At 40.0% G+C, this 19797-nt stretch overlaps 1 protein-coding gene and 1 non-coding gene across 4 annotated transcripts in view; both read left to right on the top strand.

Moving 5' to 3' along the window:
- The window catches only part of RPTOR (regulatory associated protein of MTOR complex 1), a 538471-nt gene that overhangs the window by 292681 nt on the left and 225993 nt on the right, over positions 1 to 19797 (top strand). For all 3 annotated transcript variants that reach the window (XM_060251925.1, XM_060251924.1, XM_060251923.1), the window contains exons 8-9: positions 10039 to 10139; positions 10874 to 11018. In XM_060251925.1, the coding sequence (XP_060107908.1) occupies positions 10039 to 10139; positions 10874 to 11018 (246 nt within the window). The remainder of the gene's footprint in view (positions 1 to 10038; positions 10140 to 10873; positions 11019 to 19797) is intronic.
- On the top strand, positions 16631 to 16697 carry TRNAI-GAU (transfer RNA isoleucine (anticodon GAU)). The gene has a single exon. It is a non-coding gene; the product is annotated as a tRNA-Ile (tRNA).

Raw genomic sequence — 19797 nt, 5'->3', positions numbered from 1 at the left:
TGTTGGTACAATATTTTGGTCATCTGGGATAAAATAGTAGCATTATAATACTTTGCAATGTCGGGAACTGCTAGGCCACCTTTTTGTCTTGATCGACATAAAGTTGAAACTTTGATTCTAGGCTTTTTATATTTCCAGATAAAGGAGGTCAGTATTTGTTGCCAGGATTTTAAGGTAGGCTGAGAGATCTCAATAGGAAGAGCCCGAAAAAGATATAAAAACTTGGGAAAAATAAAGGATTTAATTACATGGATTCTTTCCATCCAGGATAGTTGCAACTTATCCCATTGCTTGAGCGTGGTAGTAATCTCAGAAGCCGTGGCCGTGTAGTTAGTTTTTAATAGGCCAGCTATATTTAAGGGGATTTTCAGCCCCAAATAGGACCAGGAATCAGAGACCCAATGAAAGGGGTAGTTTGCAACTATGTCTTTTTTAGAAGTATCGGAAATTTTAATCGGGTAGAGAATTGATTTCGAGTGGTTAACTGAAAGACCTGAAAGTTTACTATAATCAGACAGGAGAGAGGAAACGGCTTTAATAGACTGTAGTGGATTTGTAATATATAAGACTATATCGTCGGCAAATAAACTTATTTTAAAAGTAGAATTTTGGACAGAGATACCAGAGATCTCTGAAGAAAGCCGTATCAAATTTGCAAAGGGCTCTATGACAATGGCGAATAGCAGTGGTGATAGGGGGCACCCTTGACGAGTCCCTCTTTCTAGGATAAGTGAAGGGGACTGTTGACCATTGATTTGTATAAACGCGGATGGACAGGAATACAAAGAAGCTATAACCGTTCTGAACCTAGGTCCGAAACCCATGTGATGTAAGACTTTTTTAAGGAAGAGAGGTTCTACACTATCGAAGGCCTTCTCTATATCTAAGGCAAGAATGCAGGAGTCGTATGGCTGAAAAGTGCAATATTGAATTAAGTTAATTGTCTAGTATTGTCCGTGATATCGCGATTCGGAATAAATCCTGATTGGTTGGTGTGAATATAGAGCCCTATGATTGTGTTCAATCTAGCAGTCAAAATGGAAGTAAATATTTTATAATCGTTATTTAGTAAAGAAATGGGGCGATAAGATTTAACATTTAATGGGTCTTTGTCTTTTTTGGGAATCATAACTATTTTCGCCTGGGACCAGGAGGGAGGCATACAGCCGGAGTCCAGAACAAGATTGCAAACAGTGGTAAGGTGAGGTACCAGGGAAAGATTTAATTTTTTATAAAATTCTGAAGGTAGTCCATCTCTACCTGGGGTTTTATTGATTTTGGAGGCCTTAATGGCGTCAACGACTTCAAGGGAAGAAATCGGAGAATCTAAAAAGGCTTGGTGTTCGTGGGAGAGTTGGGTAAGGATCTTCTGGTTTTGAAAAAAGTGGTCTATTAGGTGAGAAGGAGGATTGGACGAGGTATATAGCTGTTGGAAAAACTGATGGAAGGTGTCCAAGATTTTTTTATTTGATGAGTGTATTTTGCCAGAGTTGCCTCTAAGACATTTAATCTGTCTCTCACCTAGCTCTTTCCTGAGTTTCCACGAGAGTAGCTTCAACGAACGGGGGTGGTTATACCAGTATTTTTGTTTCACGAATAGTAGATTTTTTCGAATATTAGATGTTTCCAATAAGTCTAGTTTCTGTCTTTCGAGAACAAGTTTTTGGTAAATTTTATTAGAGCAGGTTTGCTTGTGTTTTTGTTCCAAGTGTTTAATATTGTCTAAAATAAGTTGTTTCAGTTCTAACTTTTTTTATAGGCCGAATGCAGGGAGATACACTTGCCTCGCAGAACAGCTTTCATTGCGTCCCACACAATTTCTTTGGAAACCCCACAATCCAAATTGTTTTTGAAATAAAGATTAATCTCTTGCTCTAATTGTGTACAAAATTCTTGGTTCAGAAGGAGTGATTTATTTAATGTCCAATTAAATGAAGGCCTGTCCTGAGAACCAACATGCAGTGTGCACTCCAACCAGGCGTGGTCGGAAAGTGTCCTGAGGCCAATATTGGTGTAAGAAACCTGGTTCAATAAGGAGGGAGAAATAAGAAAATAATCAATCCTTGTAAAGGTATTGTGTAATGCCGAGAAGTAGGTGTAGTCCTTAACCCCCGGGTTATGCAGTCTCCAAACGTCACATAGGTTAAAATTATGAAGGACAGATTGCATAGGTGCTGGGGAAGAAGTCGGGGGAGAGTGTGGCTTAAAGGATCTGTCCCACCTGGGGTCTATGATTTGGTTAAAGTCCCCCCCTATAATGACTGCCCCTTCTTGGAAAAGGGCAAGTTTAGAAAGCGTGTCCTTTATAAAGGTAATTTGTGAGGAGTTGGGAGCATATAGAGAAACCAGAGTGAAAGGAGAGAGATTAAGTGTACCTTTTATAAAGATATAACGTCCTTGGGGATCGACTTCTTGAGCCGACAAAACAAACTGGGTATTTTTTGAAAGTAGAATGGCGACTCCGCGTGATTTAGAAGAACCAGGAGCTACGTACTGTGTATGGAACCACTTAGATCAAAGTATGGTGGAGCTTGCCGACTTAATGTGGGTTTCTTGTAGGAAAAGAAGATCAGGTTGTAATTTGGTCAAAGCGGATGAAAGCCGCTTGGCTTTAATAATGTTGTTAAGGCCTCTGCAGTTGAGAGAAATTAACTTTAAGTCAGACATAATTTAGATACATTAAAGTAAAAAAAAAACATTGTTAAGATCCATATAACGCCTGTAGAACCCGGACTGGGGCTCTGTATAACAATGATGAGAAGTAGAAAAAAAAGTAGCAACCCCACCCCAAGTTAACCATCCAATCACATATCATATCCATGGGCAGAGCTTGCACCACAGAAATTGGTTTGTGTGTTGGAGTGGTAGGGACGGAAGGAAAAATCTCCATGGCTTCGTGGCAGCACCATGGACCAAAAACGGTTTTGAACCATGGATCCTCATGATTTTTGCTTTGGGTCCCTCCAAGCTCACTATCTAATCCATACCATCTCCGTGGACCACGATTTCTGTGGTTCAAACAATGCCCATGGACATGATATAAGAATTGATGGTGAGCTTTGGGGGATCCAAAGCAAAAATCATGAGGATCCATGATTCAAAACCAAGTTTTTGGTCCATGGTGCTGCCATGAAACTGTGGAACTCTGCCCATGGACATGATATAAGAACTGATGGTGAGCTTGGGGGAATCCAAAGCAAAAATCATGAGGATCCATGAGGACCTGTGGTTTGGAAACATGTTTTTCCACTGTCGTGGCACCACAGATTCGTGGAGTCATGATTTTTCTGGTGCTGCCTATAGTCTAAGATAGGATCTACAGCATGATGGTGGTTTCATTTCATTTCACCGTAAAAATCATATGAATTCATGAGGATCCGTGCTTTGGAACCCTCTTTTTGCACTGGTGAGGCGCCACGAATCCATGGAGGCATTATTTCTATGGTCCTGTTTATAGTCTAAGACAGGATTTACAGAATAATAGTGGTATAATTTCATTTCAATGTAAAAATCACATGAATTCATGAAGATCCGTGTAGATCCGACTTTTACCCAGACCCAATTTTTAGGGTATCCAATTGCAAACACTTTGCATTTTTGCTTACTTGTCCCTTGCAATCCTTAGCTCTTCCCCCTTTCTCCCTCCTCAGTTGGGGCAGAAACTTGCCTTATGTTAGTCTGCACCCTATACAGGAACAAAACTATGAATATTATTACCAGTTCTCCTTTTTCAAGGTGAGAAGCTCTCTAAATTTTATACTGGCTTGTAAGAAAGTCCCACTGAATTTAATGAGACGAGAGGAGGAAAGGAAAGGTCCCCTGTGCAAGCACCAGTTGTTTCCGACTCTGGGGTGACGTTGCTTTCACAACGTTTTCACGGCAGGCTTTTTATGGGGTGGTTTGCCATTGCCTTCCCCATTCATCTGCTCTTTCCCCCCAACAAACTGGGTACTCATTTTACTGACCTCAGAAGGATGGAAGGCTGAGTCAACCTTGGGCCGGCTAACCCTGAATCCAGCTTCCACCAGAATGGAACTCAGGTCGTGAGCAGAGTAAAATTGCAGCTGAGAGACCCGAACCTTTACTCAGAAGTAAGTTCCACATAGCTCAGCATTTAATATCAAGTATGTATGCTTGGGACTGTGGCCTTCTTTGCTGCAGATCCCAAACAGTTTATGCACTTAAAGAAATGCAAACAGCCATCAGATCCCTGGAAAGAAATGCATGCCATTTGAGAAGGGAAAACTTTAAACCCCTTCTCTGGTGTGGCACTGCAGAGGGGCACACAAAGTTAGTTTTGACTAGGGCTCAAAACGCTCTAGGGCCAGCCCTGCTGAGGCTTCCCCTCCCCATACAAACACCCAATGGGGTGTTTAAATGGAGTGTGAGTGTCAGATTGCCCACGGGTCCCTTCATTTTTTGAGTGGGGGTACCATTTTTTGGTTTTGCCCCCCCTCAAAAAATATGTAGATCCGGCCTTGGTGCCATTTAATGGATTTGTGCAAGTTGCAACCTGACAGTTGTTTTTCTCTTGGTCTTTGTAATATATCCTCGTCTTCTAATACCTTTCAGATGTTCAAGAACATCTTTTGATACTAGTGGTGAATTGTGGTGGTGCATTTATTTTCTGTTTTTTTGCAGCATGCAGTCCACCCCCTCCCCAGGAAAAACATTATCCTCAAACATTGAAAAAATTAGTCTACCATTCCAATCCCAATTGTCTGTTAATAAGGGAAATAATTTAATTAACATCAAGGGGACTTGTGTCCATGTAATGTGTTGAGAATCAAAACAAGGTTCACAAATAAATATTCTCTTGAAGTCAGATGGTCACTTACTTTCTTACAGATAGGTATCTTTTTACTTTCAATTTCAAACATAGTTGTAGCACTTTAAGGCTGATTGGACAGACTGAGCACCTTGAGCCATTTAATCATCTTTTGGAGGCTTTAAAAATGTGAAGGACACATGAAATTTGGTTAAGACTACCATATGCTGCTTTCATAAGAGATCATTTAGGGTGTGTTTTGTGACACAGACATTGAATCAGCTTAAATGACTATCATTTCAGTGAAAGATTAACTTTTGTTCATTTGCTGTGAACTGAGTAGGATTTTCATTCATTTAGAATTTGTGTGTGTGGTTGTGTGTGTGTTCTCGCCTGAAAAAAATTCATTTTCCTGAGCAGGAGGAACTATATTGCTTGCCAAATTGAAACCCTTACCCCCCCCCCCCCCAGCTATTATTATTTGGGTGGGACAAGGACATTTTCAAGCTTGTAAGAGTATTACAAACAATAAGATTTTACAGAAATTAAACTCTAAGAGCATCTCTGTGTGATGCTTAATTGGTCCATTCAGAGGATGGTTGCACAGATTCCTGTGCTGTAATAGTACAAGGCAGCCTATAAAGAGATTTATGTCAGACAGCAAAGTGCTTGGTTGTGTCGCTTCAGAGCTCCAGGATAGACTTCCATCTGCCTTTTTATTACATTCCAGAAAGATCCATTGTAAGACATATTATTGTAATGAGGTAAATTTATGTTGTTACCTCCCCATTTACACATCTTAACCAAGCCAAATGCACATTTCCCAGGCTTTTATTGCAACTGATCCCTGAGACTTTCTCAACAGACACATTTTCTGGAAGGGTGCCATATTGTGTTAGCTTTGAGCCAGCTCAGCAGCACAGAGCAAGTTCTGAATGAGGTCTGCAGCACTCCCCCACCTCCCAGGAATCACAGGATAATGCCAGAAATGGAATGATTTGGCAGAATGCTAAAGAAAGTGGATGGCATCAGTAGGGCAGTGATGCTGAAAATGTGCATATTCACACTTTGTAACAGAGCTGGAGAGTCTGGTGTTTTGTTTCAGTTACAAGTATTACGACCATTTGCTTCAGCCTGAAGCACTTGAATCATCTTGTGGGAGGGGTACCTCTTTGGGGGATGTTTCCATAGCAAAGGCTGATGGTGGCTGAAAAATTAGCTTTATCGTTTGCGATGGTCATATGTATTTTTGTTATAAGGCTATATGTCCACAGGTTGCTGTTTCTGTACCAACAGGGTCCTACAAAAGAAGTGGTCTGCTAGTCCATAGGAGCTGCAGGCTGTTTCATCACAAATCAGGGAAGGCATTCAGTCTTGCTGCTTATCTATAGAATTCTTCCCACCGTGGATTCAACATAGTCCAAGTGCAGTGTAAATCTTTTGTTTGGACATAAGCAGAATCGTATTTTAGCTCTATATTTGAATTTCAGTATGTTCAACAATCTATGTGGTTTCAGAAAAGTTCCATTGTATTAAACTTGTCATCCTGCCAGTGCCTTCTAGATCATTATAAAGCCCGTCAGTAGCTTTGCCCAGAAAACTCAATCCTTTTCTGGGCACAAAAAATTTGCAGGGGCAGTGAGTGAAAAAAAAACAAACCCTGCTAATACTGATTACCGTTTTCTCTACAAGTAGAAATGGACTGCTGTTAGTTATTTGCCATCTACTGAGAATTTGATAGATGTTATATGGGAGACTTAAGCAGTGACAGTACTGTTGGTCCAAAAATATTTTTAAAATACCACTGTTGCTCCCATTGTGATGGATAGAATAAAGTTCTACAGACTCTCTTCACTGTAGAAGGGTCGCTGATCCCTTTTGAATGTGCACCTTTGATATGCAGGAGTGAGTTGCAGAGAACGCATGGTCTATTAAGCATTTACAGTACAGCACAATATGGCTTCTCTAATCTCCAGTAAACTAATTGCAGAATCATTGGCTGCTTTATCAACTGCTAAACTTACCCTGAGCTACTGTCAGTTCTGCTTCACTGGAGAGAGGGTCACTATGTAAACATTCCAGTGTTTGCAGAGATTTGAATTGATTTCTTGCCTCCAAATGCTCAACCTTGTGAATCTGTACTGGTGCAATTTCCGTCAAGCCTCCAGGGATGTGAACAGTGCGGGCTAGAGATTGTTACTTGGGAAGCTGCGGTGCTCAGAATTGTTTAGTGTTATTTTTCTTTCTTGAAACAATGAAACAAGCAAATAGAAGACTGTGAAATATAATGGAAATTTAGAGTAAGGGTGAGGGAGGATCCACAGTTGTATGGTTCATTAGTAAGAAGGCTTTGGAAGTGCTCTCTGTTTGACTGCACTTCCTCCTCTTCCAACTGTTGTTCCAATTGAGCTGTGTTGCATATGCTAATGCAAGCATAATTCTACCAACAACATTATTAAATGATTAATTCTTCTCCCTTCACTGGAACAAGTATTGCAGTTAAAATCAGTTACTAATACAATAGTTTGTTTTAAAATTTAGTAGTCCACCTTTCAGAGCATGCATTCAGGGTGGTTTACACTTGTTAAAGAAATAAACTTATATAAAACACAACTAAAACAACTTTACTAAAAGCAGCACGAAAATTAATAGTGAAATGTTCCATGTTGTTGTTCCATGTTGTCGAGTCTGACTCTTTGCAACCCCATGGACAAAGTCACGCCAGGCCCTCCTGTCTTCCACCATCCTCCGAAGTCTGCTCAAATTCATGTTTGTTATATCAGTAACGCAGTCCAGCCATCTCATCTTTTGCCGTCCCCTTCTTCTTTTGCCTTCTGTCTTTCCCAGCATCAGGAACTTCTCCAGTGAGTGCTCCCTTCTCATTTGGTGACCAAAGTATTTGAGCTTCAGCATCTGACCTTCCAGGGAACAGTCTGGGTTGATTTCCCTTAGGACTGACTGATTTGATCTTCTTGCAGTCCAAGGGACTCTCAAGATTCTTCTCCAGCACCACAGCTCAAAAGCATCTATTCTTCTGTGCTCAGCCTTCCTTATGGTCCAGCTCTCACAGCCATACATTATAACTGGAAATATCATTGCTTTGACTATACGGACTTTTGTTGGCAGGGTGAGGTCTACTTTTTATTATGCTGCCCAGGTTTGCCATAGCTGTCCTCCCAAGGAGCAAACGTTTTTTAATTTCATGGCTACAGTCACCATCTGGAGTGATCTTGGATCCCAGAAATGTGAAGTCTGTCGCTACTTCCATGTCTTCCCCTTCTATTTGCCAAGGTGTGATGGGGCCAGATGCCATGATCTTAGTTTTTTTGATGTTGAGTTTCAAGCCCACTTTTGTTCCATATTGTCCATAATTTTCAGCACCCATCTCTTAGACACTGAAATTCCTGGTAAAAATAAATTCAGCTTCCTTAAAACATCTTGGTTCTGAAAGCTAATCCTAAATCAATGTTTGAGCACTAATGTTTGCTTATCTTGTCTTATTTTTTTAGTTGGGTTTAGATGCCAGTCTGCGATTTTAGTGCTCTAACATACTTTTTGGCATTTCAGGGTTTCTTGGCTAGAATGAACATCTTATAAGGTTGTTACATTTGAAATTATAATGAGAACCTTTTGAGGGAGTTGTTTTGCATATGAAGATTGCAGGAAAAAATGTTCTTGCCTAATGAATCTAATATTTTTAATGAACACAGTGTCTTCTTAGCAAAAAATCTCTGTGGGTTATATGTATTTAGAAGATTTACACATTAGGGAAGAAAAGGATGTTCCAGCTTCATTAGTGTTTTCTAAGGGTGCTGATACCTTCTAGTTTGAAATCCTGTTGAAGCTTGTTGATATCATTAGAAATTCAGTATATTTAAATACTAGCTTTATCTATCCATTAACCTGCTGTTGTTGAACCTGAAAGATAGAAAATGGAGGGGGACTGGCAATTTCGTGGAAAGTTCTTCATGGAGTACTGCCTCAGAAGGCTGCTGGCAGCTAGGAGCAAGCAGAGCCAAGCTCCAACAGTTGGGTTCCCAGCCTCTCAGTGGGGGCAGGGCTTCCCCCAGTTTGGGGGCCCCCAACCTGCTGGCACAGAGCTGACCCCTGCCCCCTAAGAGCTCTGTCACATATGATGTGCCTGGCACAATGACATCACACAGAAGTGACATCAACACTCTGGGCACATCATGGTGGGGGGGTGTTCTAGTGATTTGGACAAATCCATAGAGCAGGGGTGACCAACGGTAGCTCTCCAGATGTTTTTTTGCTTACAACTCCCATCAGCCCCAGCCAGCATGGCCAATGGCTGGGGCTGATGGGAGTTGTAGGCAAAAAACATCTGGAGAGCTACCATTGGCCACCCCTGCCATAGAGGATCATCCCCTGCTCAGAGCCAGGTAGGACCTGGAAACCCTATGCAGCAGCTATACCAGCCCTTCAAGGATCACTCAACGCAGACGTGGCCAGTAGGGCCAACAATGGGAATTGGTGCTCCTTTTGATGCTTCTTGCTGGCAACAGTGCAGGAAAAGGCAGCATTTAGGGGGTTTTTTTACGAGAGGGAAGGGAAGACTCATGGACATTGGTCTCCATTTATTGGAGGAAGAGCAAGCTAAAAATATTGATGAATCTTTTATGCTACAGTGCCATTGCTGTTTAGAAGCTTTGTAATATGATTGTTATTTTCTTCCATTTTTTGTATTTTGATGTCAGATTCTTAAAATGTTTGCTTTATGAAAAGTAGAGTGATTACAAAAGTAGAGTGATTTTCCATTTCATTCCTACTTGCCTTTTCTCAAAAAAGACTGCTTAGACAATTCATTCATTGATTTAATGTTCAGGTCATCCTTACTGAATAATTAGAAAAAAAGACAGTAAAAGTATTTCCCAGTTGGCCTATTACCATCTATTCTGAACTATGCAAGAGCCTTTGTTGTTATCTAGCATTTTTATTTCCTTGATGGTGTTCATAATTAGACTATTCAGAATCCTCTGAGTAGTTGAGATAGTAGAAGCTGCAGTCTAAGGATGGGAATTGTAGATGGGATAAACTGCCATGTGAAAGGAAATTCTCATTAGTCAGGTAAGTCGAGATAATGCATATTGTACATTTGGAACATACAGATATGTCTGTTTGTTTTCATTTATTTATCTCAATAAAAACATTTTTTTTTAAAAAAAATGGAAATTCTACATGGTAGTTTTTATGGCCATTGCTATAAATGTAGCGTTTGTCTCTTTAACAATCGAATTACATTTTTTTTATAGAATTCCTGGAAGGCTAAATGACAGGAGAACGCCTCTGGGAGAACTGAATTGGATCTTTACAGCCATCACAGACACAATTGCATGGAATGTCCTACCCAGAGGTATGACATTGGAAGCTAAACCACAGAATTACTAGCTATATACAGTTGACTATAATAGAGGGGGCAGGAGTTTGAAACTAATGAGAAAAAATAGGAAGTAATGAGAATCCAAAAAGAAAAAATAATGTTTTAAATAGGGAACATAGGGTCTCCCCACACCTAACTCCTCTATGATATCCAGTGCCTCTGGCATTTGCATACTTTGGTCTCCACTGTGTTTGCTGATGAAGCTTTGATGCCCAAGCCTCAAAGAAGGAGCTATCACATTGCAGGAGGCAGTAGCATTCAAGTTGAACTTATTAGAGAGTTTTATTAGTATCTAGCAGTGGAAACTATGCAAAAGTGTAGTACTGATGATGCCTGAGTTTAAAGATGCAGCTGAAAACGTCGTCTAGCTATTGTTAATGTGTTTAAAACGTAAGTGCCTATTGGTGGATATAACTACTGCAGTAATAACTTTTGCCAGCTGGGCTGGCAGACATAACCGTGGGCCCCAAGACAAAGATTCCCTCTACCCCATTCACCGCTACCAAGGATCATAGGGAAAACAAATGCCATTATTTGCCTGACTCTTTCAGCCCCCGCATGATGATTATGGCTCCCTTATTCCTCTCTTCTCAGCAGCCCTGCTTGCCAGAGAACATTCACATATTCAGACCTCTCATTTTATCATGGTTTTTTATCACTTCCCTTCTCTTTATACATGCCATCCCACTTGTGTCTTTTTTTGGCAGATCTTTTCCAAAAACTCTTCCGGCAGGATCTTCTTGTGGCAAGTCTGTTTCGTAACTTCCTATTGGCAGAAAGGATCATGCGGTCTTACAACTGCACGCCTGTCAGCAGCCCTCGTCTACCTCCAACTTACATGCATGCCATGTGGTAAGTTGCTGCCAGAAAATCACCTCTTGTTCTAAAGGCTTTGCAGACATGCCTCACAGGAACTTCCAAAACTGTTGTCACTTCCTGAACCTCATCAGCGCTTTTTGAATGATTCATAGAAAGGCCACATGTAGTTGCATACCCATTTTCAAACACCTGCTTTCTTAGAGGTACTGAGCTACACTGTTTCAGCTGTGTCAAATAGCTGCAGCAGGGGGGAGGATAGCAGAAAGCTGGGATAGAAATACTGAAAGATATTTTCATGCTATCACAACATTTGGATTGCAATACTGCATTGGGTTGGAATTCAACTATATATATGCTTCTGTGTTACTTTGTTTTGGGTGCAAAACTGTGGTTTTAAAGAACACCTAAGAGAAGATTTGTCTGTTTTAAGGCACTTGTGTTGGTAATATCCACACGCACACATGCCACCCCCCCCCCCAAGCTACTGTAACCAATTTTGTTTTGTAAGACAATGCTTCATTGGCTTTGAGTAATTGTTCCACATTTTGAAGAGCAACTGCCCTAGCCTAATTGAGACATCTTATTTAGAGAAAAGGCTCACCAACTCTTAGGCCTGAAACCTCTTTTCATTGCTGTCCCTCTGAGGGCGGTATAATGTTGGAATTTGGGCAGTATTTTTGCACACGTGCAACAGACCTTTTCTTCGGCACCGTTGGCTTTTAAAGCAGAGCAAATGTAATCTAGGATGTTTTCAGCCCTGACATCTTTCATGACAGAAATTAAAAAGTAATAGCAGCTGCATATTGATAATGAGGCTGTGTTTTTAGAGACTGCAAAGATGACACAGAGCTTTCATAATTGTGTGGCTTAATGCAGAATCTCTCTGTGATGTAGCTGAAATTGACACAGGTGGTAGTAAAACAATGCTGAACTGCCTGCAGCATTTGTTTCCTGTCATCCTGCTTTCTTCTAATATGATGAATGAGAGAGTAAATGGCATGGTTATTATGAACTGTCTTGATTAATTTCTGATTAGAAACAAAGGAAAGAGGATGGAATCTAGCAATTCTCCTTGTGAATTGAATTAATTTCCAATTAGAACCATAGTAATACAATATGTGTGTAAGATAACACAGTTTCAGTGGAAGTGACTTTACTGTCTTGTATAAAAGGTTACTAAAGCCATTCAGTAAAGGGAGTGAAGCATACTTGATTTATGTGAAGTTCCAAAAAGCTATTGTTAAGATTTCTCAGTAGAACTTGTTTAAAGGAGTGACAGAATGAGTGAAATATTAGTCAGGTTAGGAACAGTAGTAGCTGAGGCAAAAGCAATAAGCAAGAGGCTGGATTGTTATCCTCACCCATGGGGGGGGGGCATAATTTAAAACCCATACAAGGAAACCAGAAGTCCCTTTGATTGTTTTAAAGCAACCCATTAATGACTATATGACAAAGCTCTGTGAAGAACGATTAATCTCTTCACTGGTCATTCAGAACAGGTACCAGGTCCTGGTAAAAAAAACCCCTTACAGCCACAATCACTCACTGTTGTATTTTAAGAACTTTATTTAAAAACACTCTAGTTACTCTTGAACAGATTAAGTAAACCTGAATTGTACAGAAAACACTAGCATATGTAAATGAGATTATAAATAAATTAGCATACATGTAATCTCGTCTCCTAATTATCCTGTATTTAAATATAAAATGCAATTTCTAAAATTCTTACCAAGCCTTTTCAGAAATGATTAGTGTTACCACAACCCAGATTTGTGAGATTTGAGGGTTTTAGGGTGTCGCTGTCTTATATAGACACAATTGTATCAGCCTCACATGACTTTCTTAAACCATCTAATTCATTTTCTCTAAAGGTATATTGTTAGACATCTCTGAGCATCCCAAAGAATAGCTGTTGCAAACTATGTGCCATTTATTATGACATTTATTCTGGACGTAAAACCATTGATTGTAAGTTATCTTTCTCAAGGCTGAAGCTGGAACATGCATGTTTGCAGATTTACACAATAACCTAAAAGCAAACTCTCAGGCCTTCTGTATCAGAACATTCTAAGAAGTGATTTAAAGTGAAAACCTACATCAGTATTTAGTTTTAGGGACAATATAATAAGGAAGTGGTCTGAGAATGGATCTTGTGACATCTTTTACCAATAATTTGTAGAAGGCAGCAGACAACCCGTAAGAACAGTTCACTGAAAGCAAATATGATGAGAACTGTAAGACAACATGTAAATTATATAGCAAATGTTCAGCACTATCTCAAGGACTTAATGAAAATTATACTGTGTCCAGTAAATTAATATATTATTCACTGTGTGGTAGATCATGACTAGTTGACAGCAAAGAAGGAAATGTGACCTTCTAAAACAATAGGCTGCATAAAGGCTTTGCCTTGGCAGTTTAGAGTGCTTTTTGTTAAAACAAAAATTAAGTTTGCAAGGGAGGGGTCACATGTATGCGAACTTCCAGGGAGAGCCAGTTTGGTGTAGTGGTTAAGTGTGCGGACTTCTTCTTCCCTCATTTGTCTCTCCCTCATACTTTTTATGGGGTAATGTTAAATCTGATTTTTGTCCTGTGAAGTAGAAGCAAGCTAAGCAGTAAAGGACATATGGGGCCATAAAAAGCAAATCATGCTTGTTGAGCACCCTGTGCTTTGAATGCTTGAGAGCACTGCTGGAATACTGGCTGTTTTCCCATGAGAAATACTTGGACTCTGCTATAATATAAATAGGTAATTTACTCAGATGCATAGGTTTAGAACACATTAATCTGTTTTCTCTGGGGATCTAATATAAGGCTTTAAAGATTTTTTCTTCTTCACTGCCCCTTCCCCCCACTCATTGGCTGATATGTGTACATATTGTTCCTGTATACTTTTGTGATTGCATGTTTTCTTAGTTTTGTTGTAGACAAAGAGAGCAATATATCCAGCTTACCAAGTCCTTTCCTGTTTTCTACATGACTGTTTTGTGAAAATGTTAATGCAGATAGAACATTATTCTTTGTGAAAGGAAAAAGGCCTAACCTGCAACTAGCAAATGCATACCCCCCCTTCTGTCTGCAGATATGTATGGGGTACAATAGCAGTGATTCTCTTGGGAAGGGAAAATGAGCCAGTTGGTATAATGATGGACAAGGAGGTGTATGGCAATAAGACTTCAGTACACTAGTGAAGAGGAAGTAGTTTCAGGCAGTCAAAGATTGACCTCCATCCATCCCCTACTGCAACCAAGATATCATAACCCTCTTATCTGACAAAGTGAGCTTTGGTTCATGAAAGCTTATCCATGGAAAAATGTGTTGGACTCTAAGGTGCTACTGGACTGCAATTTAGTTCTACTAACATGTCTACCTACCTGTAACTATCATAACCAAAGTAACCCAGATTGCTCTGCCGGTTCTGCCTGTTGATTAATGCCATATCAGTACATCCTTTCCTTTCCTTTAATCTGATTAAAGCTCCTTGACTAAAAGTCTTAAGCAATCAAAAACCTATCTGTTAAGTAGCATCGTCTGGGCACAACACTAAATCAATGGCGAAATCTCGCAACAGCAAGGGTAAGGTTTGGAAATCTGTCAGATAAAAGAAGTAAAACTAGCTTTTGATAAGACAAAGATGAAAAAATTATCTAGGTACTGGGTTAAAACTCTATTTCTAAGGCTAATACAAAGAGGACACTTCCAACAAAATTTGTTTTAAAAGTAGTAAAAGTAATAAAAAGTAATAGTAAAAGTAGCTATTTTTCCCTGAGAACAATCATAAAGGCAGTCTGAGTAAGCATTCTTTCCTTAAGTACCTGCAAAAGCTTCTGTCAAGATGAAGGTGCTAACCTAGCTTGCATTACTGAGATTAATCTATCACTGTCCTCATAAATTCTTGATTCTGCATCATCATAGACTTGAAGAACAATGAGAGGTTACTGTGATCTGTCCGAGTTCAGTCTCCATCATCAGCATTCTTGTGTGTTAGTACCCCAGTTTTAAATGCTTTTATTTGGTGATGGGTACTACTGCGACAAATTAGAGGTTCTGTTAGTATACCAACTGTCAAACAGTTTCCCTATCTTGACTGGATCACAGTGGTCTCAGATCCGTTGTGCAGGATTTCCAGATCCCTCATTCTAGAAGACTTTAACCTCATTGTCTAGGCAAGGGCAATACAGACGCTTGCGGTTAGGTACATATGTTACTAGCCTTACCCATAGGGAAGATACATCTGGCATAATGTTCTCTACTGAGTAAGTGAATGGTGATCTCTGGGTTAACATGTTCTTAAAATGTACATGAAACCACTCCGGAATTTGGATGAAATGCCACCAACATACAAATACCATACAGTTCTCCTTTCCTGGTGAGGCTGCGAATGATCTGCACAGGGGTGGCTGGAGTTAGTAAAGAGGACTGCTGTGAACTAACAAATTAAAGTTCAGATGTGATGTTGTTCATGTTAACTAGAAAAAATCCCAAAGGAAAAAAGCCCAAAGAAAAAAATCCATGGACATAAATGCTCACAGGAAAAAAGCCCCCATGGAAATATGCCCACATAGAAAGAAGCCCCCATGGAAAAATATGTAAAACATGTTTATAATATGATTATAATTGTGGATAACCATTAATAATATTTTGTTATTTTAGGATTAAAATAAGTCATATTCACATGCAACAAATAGTGACCATTTTGTTATTTTTATATTGTTATTTTAGGATTAGAATATGTCATATTCACATGCCACAAGAAGCGACCATTTTGTTATCAAAGAACTTTATTAAGAAGGAAAAACAATAATAACACAAATTAAACTCTACATATAAATACATATTTAAATAAAATTAAATACTTTATTAATTTATAATTTGTCAAACTTTTTAATGTTAATGCATTGTGGTACACCCAGTGATCACAACAAAAGACTATCTAACCATAATAGTAAAGGCAACAATTATTTAACAGCAACAATAATAACTCAGATATAATTCTTCATTGCAAATTAGCCAATCTCTTTAAGCAACTAAGTTTATCTTCCACCTGCTCATATTGTTGCATGGAAGTGGCAACCGTGTAATGTAGTGCCTCATATTTCCTCTTTTCTACCTCTCGGCGACCTGCCTGTGCATTAGCCAGTTTGTTTGTGACAAGCCAGGTCCCTCTGCAGTCCATCGAATAGAGACCACACACTGGGATGACTGAAATAGAACAAGGAATTAAGAGCATTGTGCCCCCACAATAGTTTATCTGGAATCAATAGCTTCATTAATTCAAATATTCTGTTATAAGTATCCGTGTTCTTTTTTTGAAGTAAAAAGTAAATACATGGTGAATATGAATTACCCACCTTGGCATGCCATGTGTACAGTTGGTAAAACATATTTGGCACTTTATCAAAGGTGCCATCTTCCTAGATGATATCTTTGTTTAATTCAAGAGAAGGGACGATGGCTCAGTGGTAGAGCATCTGCTTGGTAAGCAGAAGGTCCCAGGTTCAATCCCTGGCATCTCCACAAAAAGGGTCCAGGCAAATAGGTGTGAAAAACCTCAGTTTGAGACCCTGGAGAGCCGCTGTCAGTCTGAGTAGACAATACTGACTTTGATGGACCAAGGTTTGGGGAGGGACGGTGGGGGGAGGGACGGTGGCTCAGTGGTAGAGCATCTGCTTGATAAGCAGAAGGTCCCAGGTTCAATCCCTGGCATCTCCAAAAAAGGGTCCAGGCAAATAGGTGTGAAAAACCTCAGCTTGAGACCCTGGAGAGCCGCTGCCAGTCTGAGTAGACAATACTGACTTTGATGGACCAAGGGTCTGATTCAGTATAAGGCAGCTTCATATGTTCATCTCTCTCACCTAAAACCAGAATTCTGTCTGGATTTTTTCACACCAGAATCGTGAAGTATCAGTTGCCTATACTTTTCAGGAATGTCAAAATGTGTCGGTTTTTTGGTTAGGCAAATTTCTGCCTGCTCTGTGATAGCTTCTCTTTCTTAAATAGCAGAAGTAATTAAGGCCTCATAGATCTAAGAAGCTAAGCAGGACTGACTCCATAGGTATTTTGGGCTCGGGGGGGGGGGGGGGCTGTTTGTTGAGGTAGATGCACCGAATTTGCAACCTAACATCCAGTGTCTCTCCCCAAAATACCTGCCAAGGTTCAAAAGGATTGGACCAGGAGATCCAATTCTATGAGCCCCAAAAGAAGGTGCCCCTATTCATTATTTCCTATGGAGGGAAGGCATTTAAAAGGAGCGTGGTCCCTTTAGATGTGATGGCCAGAACTCCCTTTGGAGTTCAACTTTGCTTGTCACAACCTTGCTTCTGGCTTCACCCCCAAAGTTCCCAGATATTTTTTGAATTGGACTTGGCAACCCTATTCCCTATTCCATGGCAACCCTATTCCACAATTATAAATATCTATGGTGCTTTACATGTTTTTCCATGGGGGCTTCTTTCCATGTGGGTTTATTTCCATGTGGGCATGTTTCCATGGGGGCTTTTTTCCTGTGAGCATTTATGTCAGTGGGTTTTTTAATTTGAACTTCTTTCCTTTGTGCTTTTTCCCTAAAACTGTTGGTTCATATGTATGGCAGAAGAAGAAGAAGATGATGATGATATTTGATTTATACCCTGCCCTACACTTTGAATCTCAGTCTCATAATGGCTTATAATCTCCTTCACCCCCCCACCACCACCACAACAGACACCCTGAAGCTGCCCTTTCAAGGACAGGAGAGCTATGGCTAACCCAAGGCCATTATGTTGAGTGGCATAATGGACAATGGATGTGATGTTGAACAAGTTTGGTATAGGATTGTACCCTGTCTTAATAAACATGCTTGCAATGTGGGTGTGTTACGAAATCAACTATTTGTTTTGGAATGTAGCTACTTTTCACAGCATCTTGTGCCAGCTTTGCTCCCTCTTGGACAGGAATATTCTTGCCTATGCTCTGTAACATCCAGATTTGATTACTGCAATATACTGTACATAGGGCTGCTTTGAAAACTGTTCAAAAACTTGCGTTGGTTCCGAAAACAGCTGCCTAGTTGTTAACTAGGAGTTGCTGAACTAAACATATTTCATCATCATTGAAAGATCTTCATTGTGTCCCTAAGCGCAAAAGTGTTGATTTTGATCCGTAAAGCCCTAAATAGTTTGGAAACAAGGCGTCCAAGGCGCCAACTGTTCCCATGTGATCGTCTCTGTGTTTTGAGGCCACCTTGAAAGGCTGTGCTCCAGTGCCCCATCTTTTGATACTAGAGCTTGAGATCAAGCACAGGGATTCTTCAGAGACGGAATCCCAACTGCAGGATGGTTTGAGACACTTTAATTTTGCTATTCTCTCAAGTGTTTGGATGATGACTTCTTCATTGCTGATTGTTCTTTTTAATAAATGCTGTGTTCTTCTTTTTAAAAAGTGCTACTGCTGTTTTTTCTTTGTTATGCTGTATTATTTGTGCTGATTGCTTTACACATAATGATTTTTTTTTTTTTACTTTGTAAGCTATCTTGAAGATTTTGGAAAGCCCAGGATAGAAATTGTTTAAAGAAATGCATGACCCTGTTTGTGCTCAAGATGCTAATTTTCCAACTGGTTTTACAAATATCTGATGGCTGTGTTTTGTAGGTCATGAGTTTCCATTCCATTCTAAGATTCTAATGTTTCCTACTGATTGCTCTATCCTTAGATGATCTTTGCCAAGCCACTGCTTATGTTTTGCTAGCAGGATAACTGGCATGACATACTTTTATCTGCATTGTGTATTATAAGCATGCGCTTCCATATTGCTGCAGGTGCTTCTTAGTATGACACTTACAGGCTATCTTTTACTTCAGATGCAATGAAGCCTAATGGAACATTATCTTTGCACTGACAATGAGTGAATGTGACACTGCAATTAAGTTTTGGGGGAAAAAAGAAGTTTGTCTTGTTAATTTGGTCACTGAGGGACTGGCTTTTCACACTGCTGCCTTTTGAAGTGCATAACTCCTCCTCAGTTACACATCCTTGGTTTGCATTGCTTTTCACATCTTGCTATTCGTTCCAATTATCAGAACATCTCTCTTGGGCCACTATCTATACTAGAGAAAGTAATTCATTACTAGTTTGAATGAATTCTAAGCTTTCTACACACATTCCCATTCTGGGAAGGACTATAAAATGGCCTTTTCAGATGGAGGATGCTTGTTTTGCATTTGTAGCGCATAGTCTGCATGTGCCTTTAAAGCTTTCTGGAGACATTTATTTGCCCATTACTCAAATAGCAGTATGGTATTTGTTACTAGGCGGATAGGGTACTTCCTGGATGTAGTTCATCATTGCATTTGCTGCATGAAATGATGTTGCTGTAGTGTCCATTAAACAGTAGACACTTTTAAACGTTCTGTTTCCACTGTGTTGCCGCAATTTGATGATTGCAAAACACATTGTACATTGGGAAGCAATTTGAAAGCTGTTGCAGTAGTCAACATGTATGCGCTTTGGATGGCATGACTCTTATTTGAAGCCACTCTGGCAGCAGTGCTCTCAGTTTGGGTCTAAGGGAATATCACAGCCCCCACAACTGAGCATTGCAGGAGGAGAGGTGGTACCCTTACAATGGGCACTGGGAGTCAGCAAGGAAGCTCCTGGGGCCACAGCTGGGGCCTGATGCAGTCATTCAGTTACTGAGTGGCTAGAAAAACCTGGCGTAGATGACATCATTTGCAGTTGCTGGGTTCTGCTAACCCTTCTGTAACTGAATGATTGCACAGTACTGAAGCTGTGACCCTGGAAGCTCTGTTATTGTCTTCTATTGCTGACAGCTCTG

The sequence above is a fragment of the Heteronotia binoei genome, chromosome 13, assembly GCF_032191835.1.
Source record: "Heteronotia binoei isolate CCM8104 ecotype False Entrance Well chromosome 13, APGP_CSIRO_Hbin_v1, whole genome shotgun sequence".
Classification (NCBI taxonomy): domain Eukaryota; kingdom Metazoa; phylum Chordata; class Lepidosauria; order Squamata; family Gekkonidae; genus Heteronotia; species Heteronotia binoei.
The sequence above is the reverse complement of the archived record's forward strand: the minus strand, read 5'-3'. Positions and strand labels throughout refer to the sequence as shown.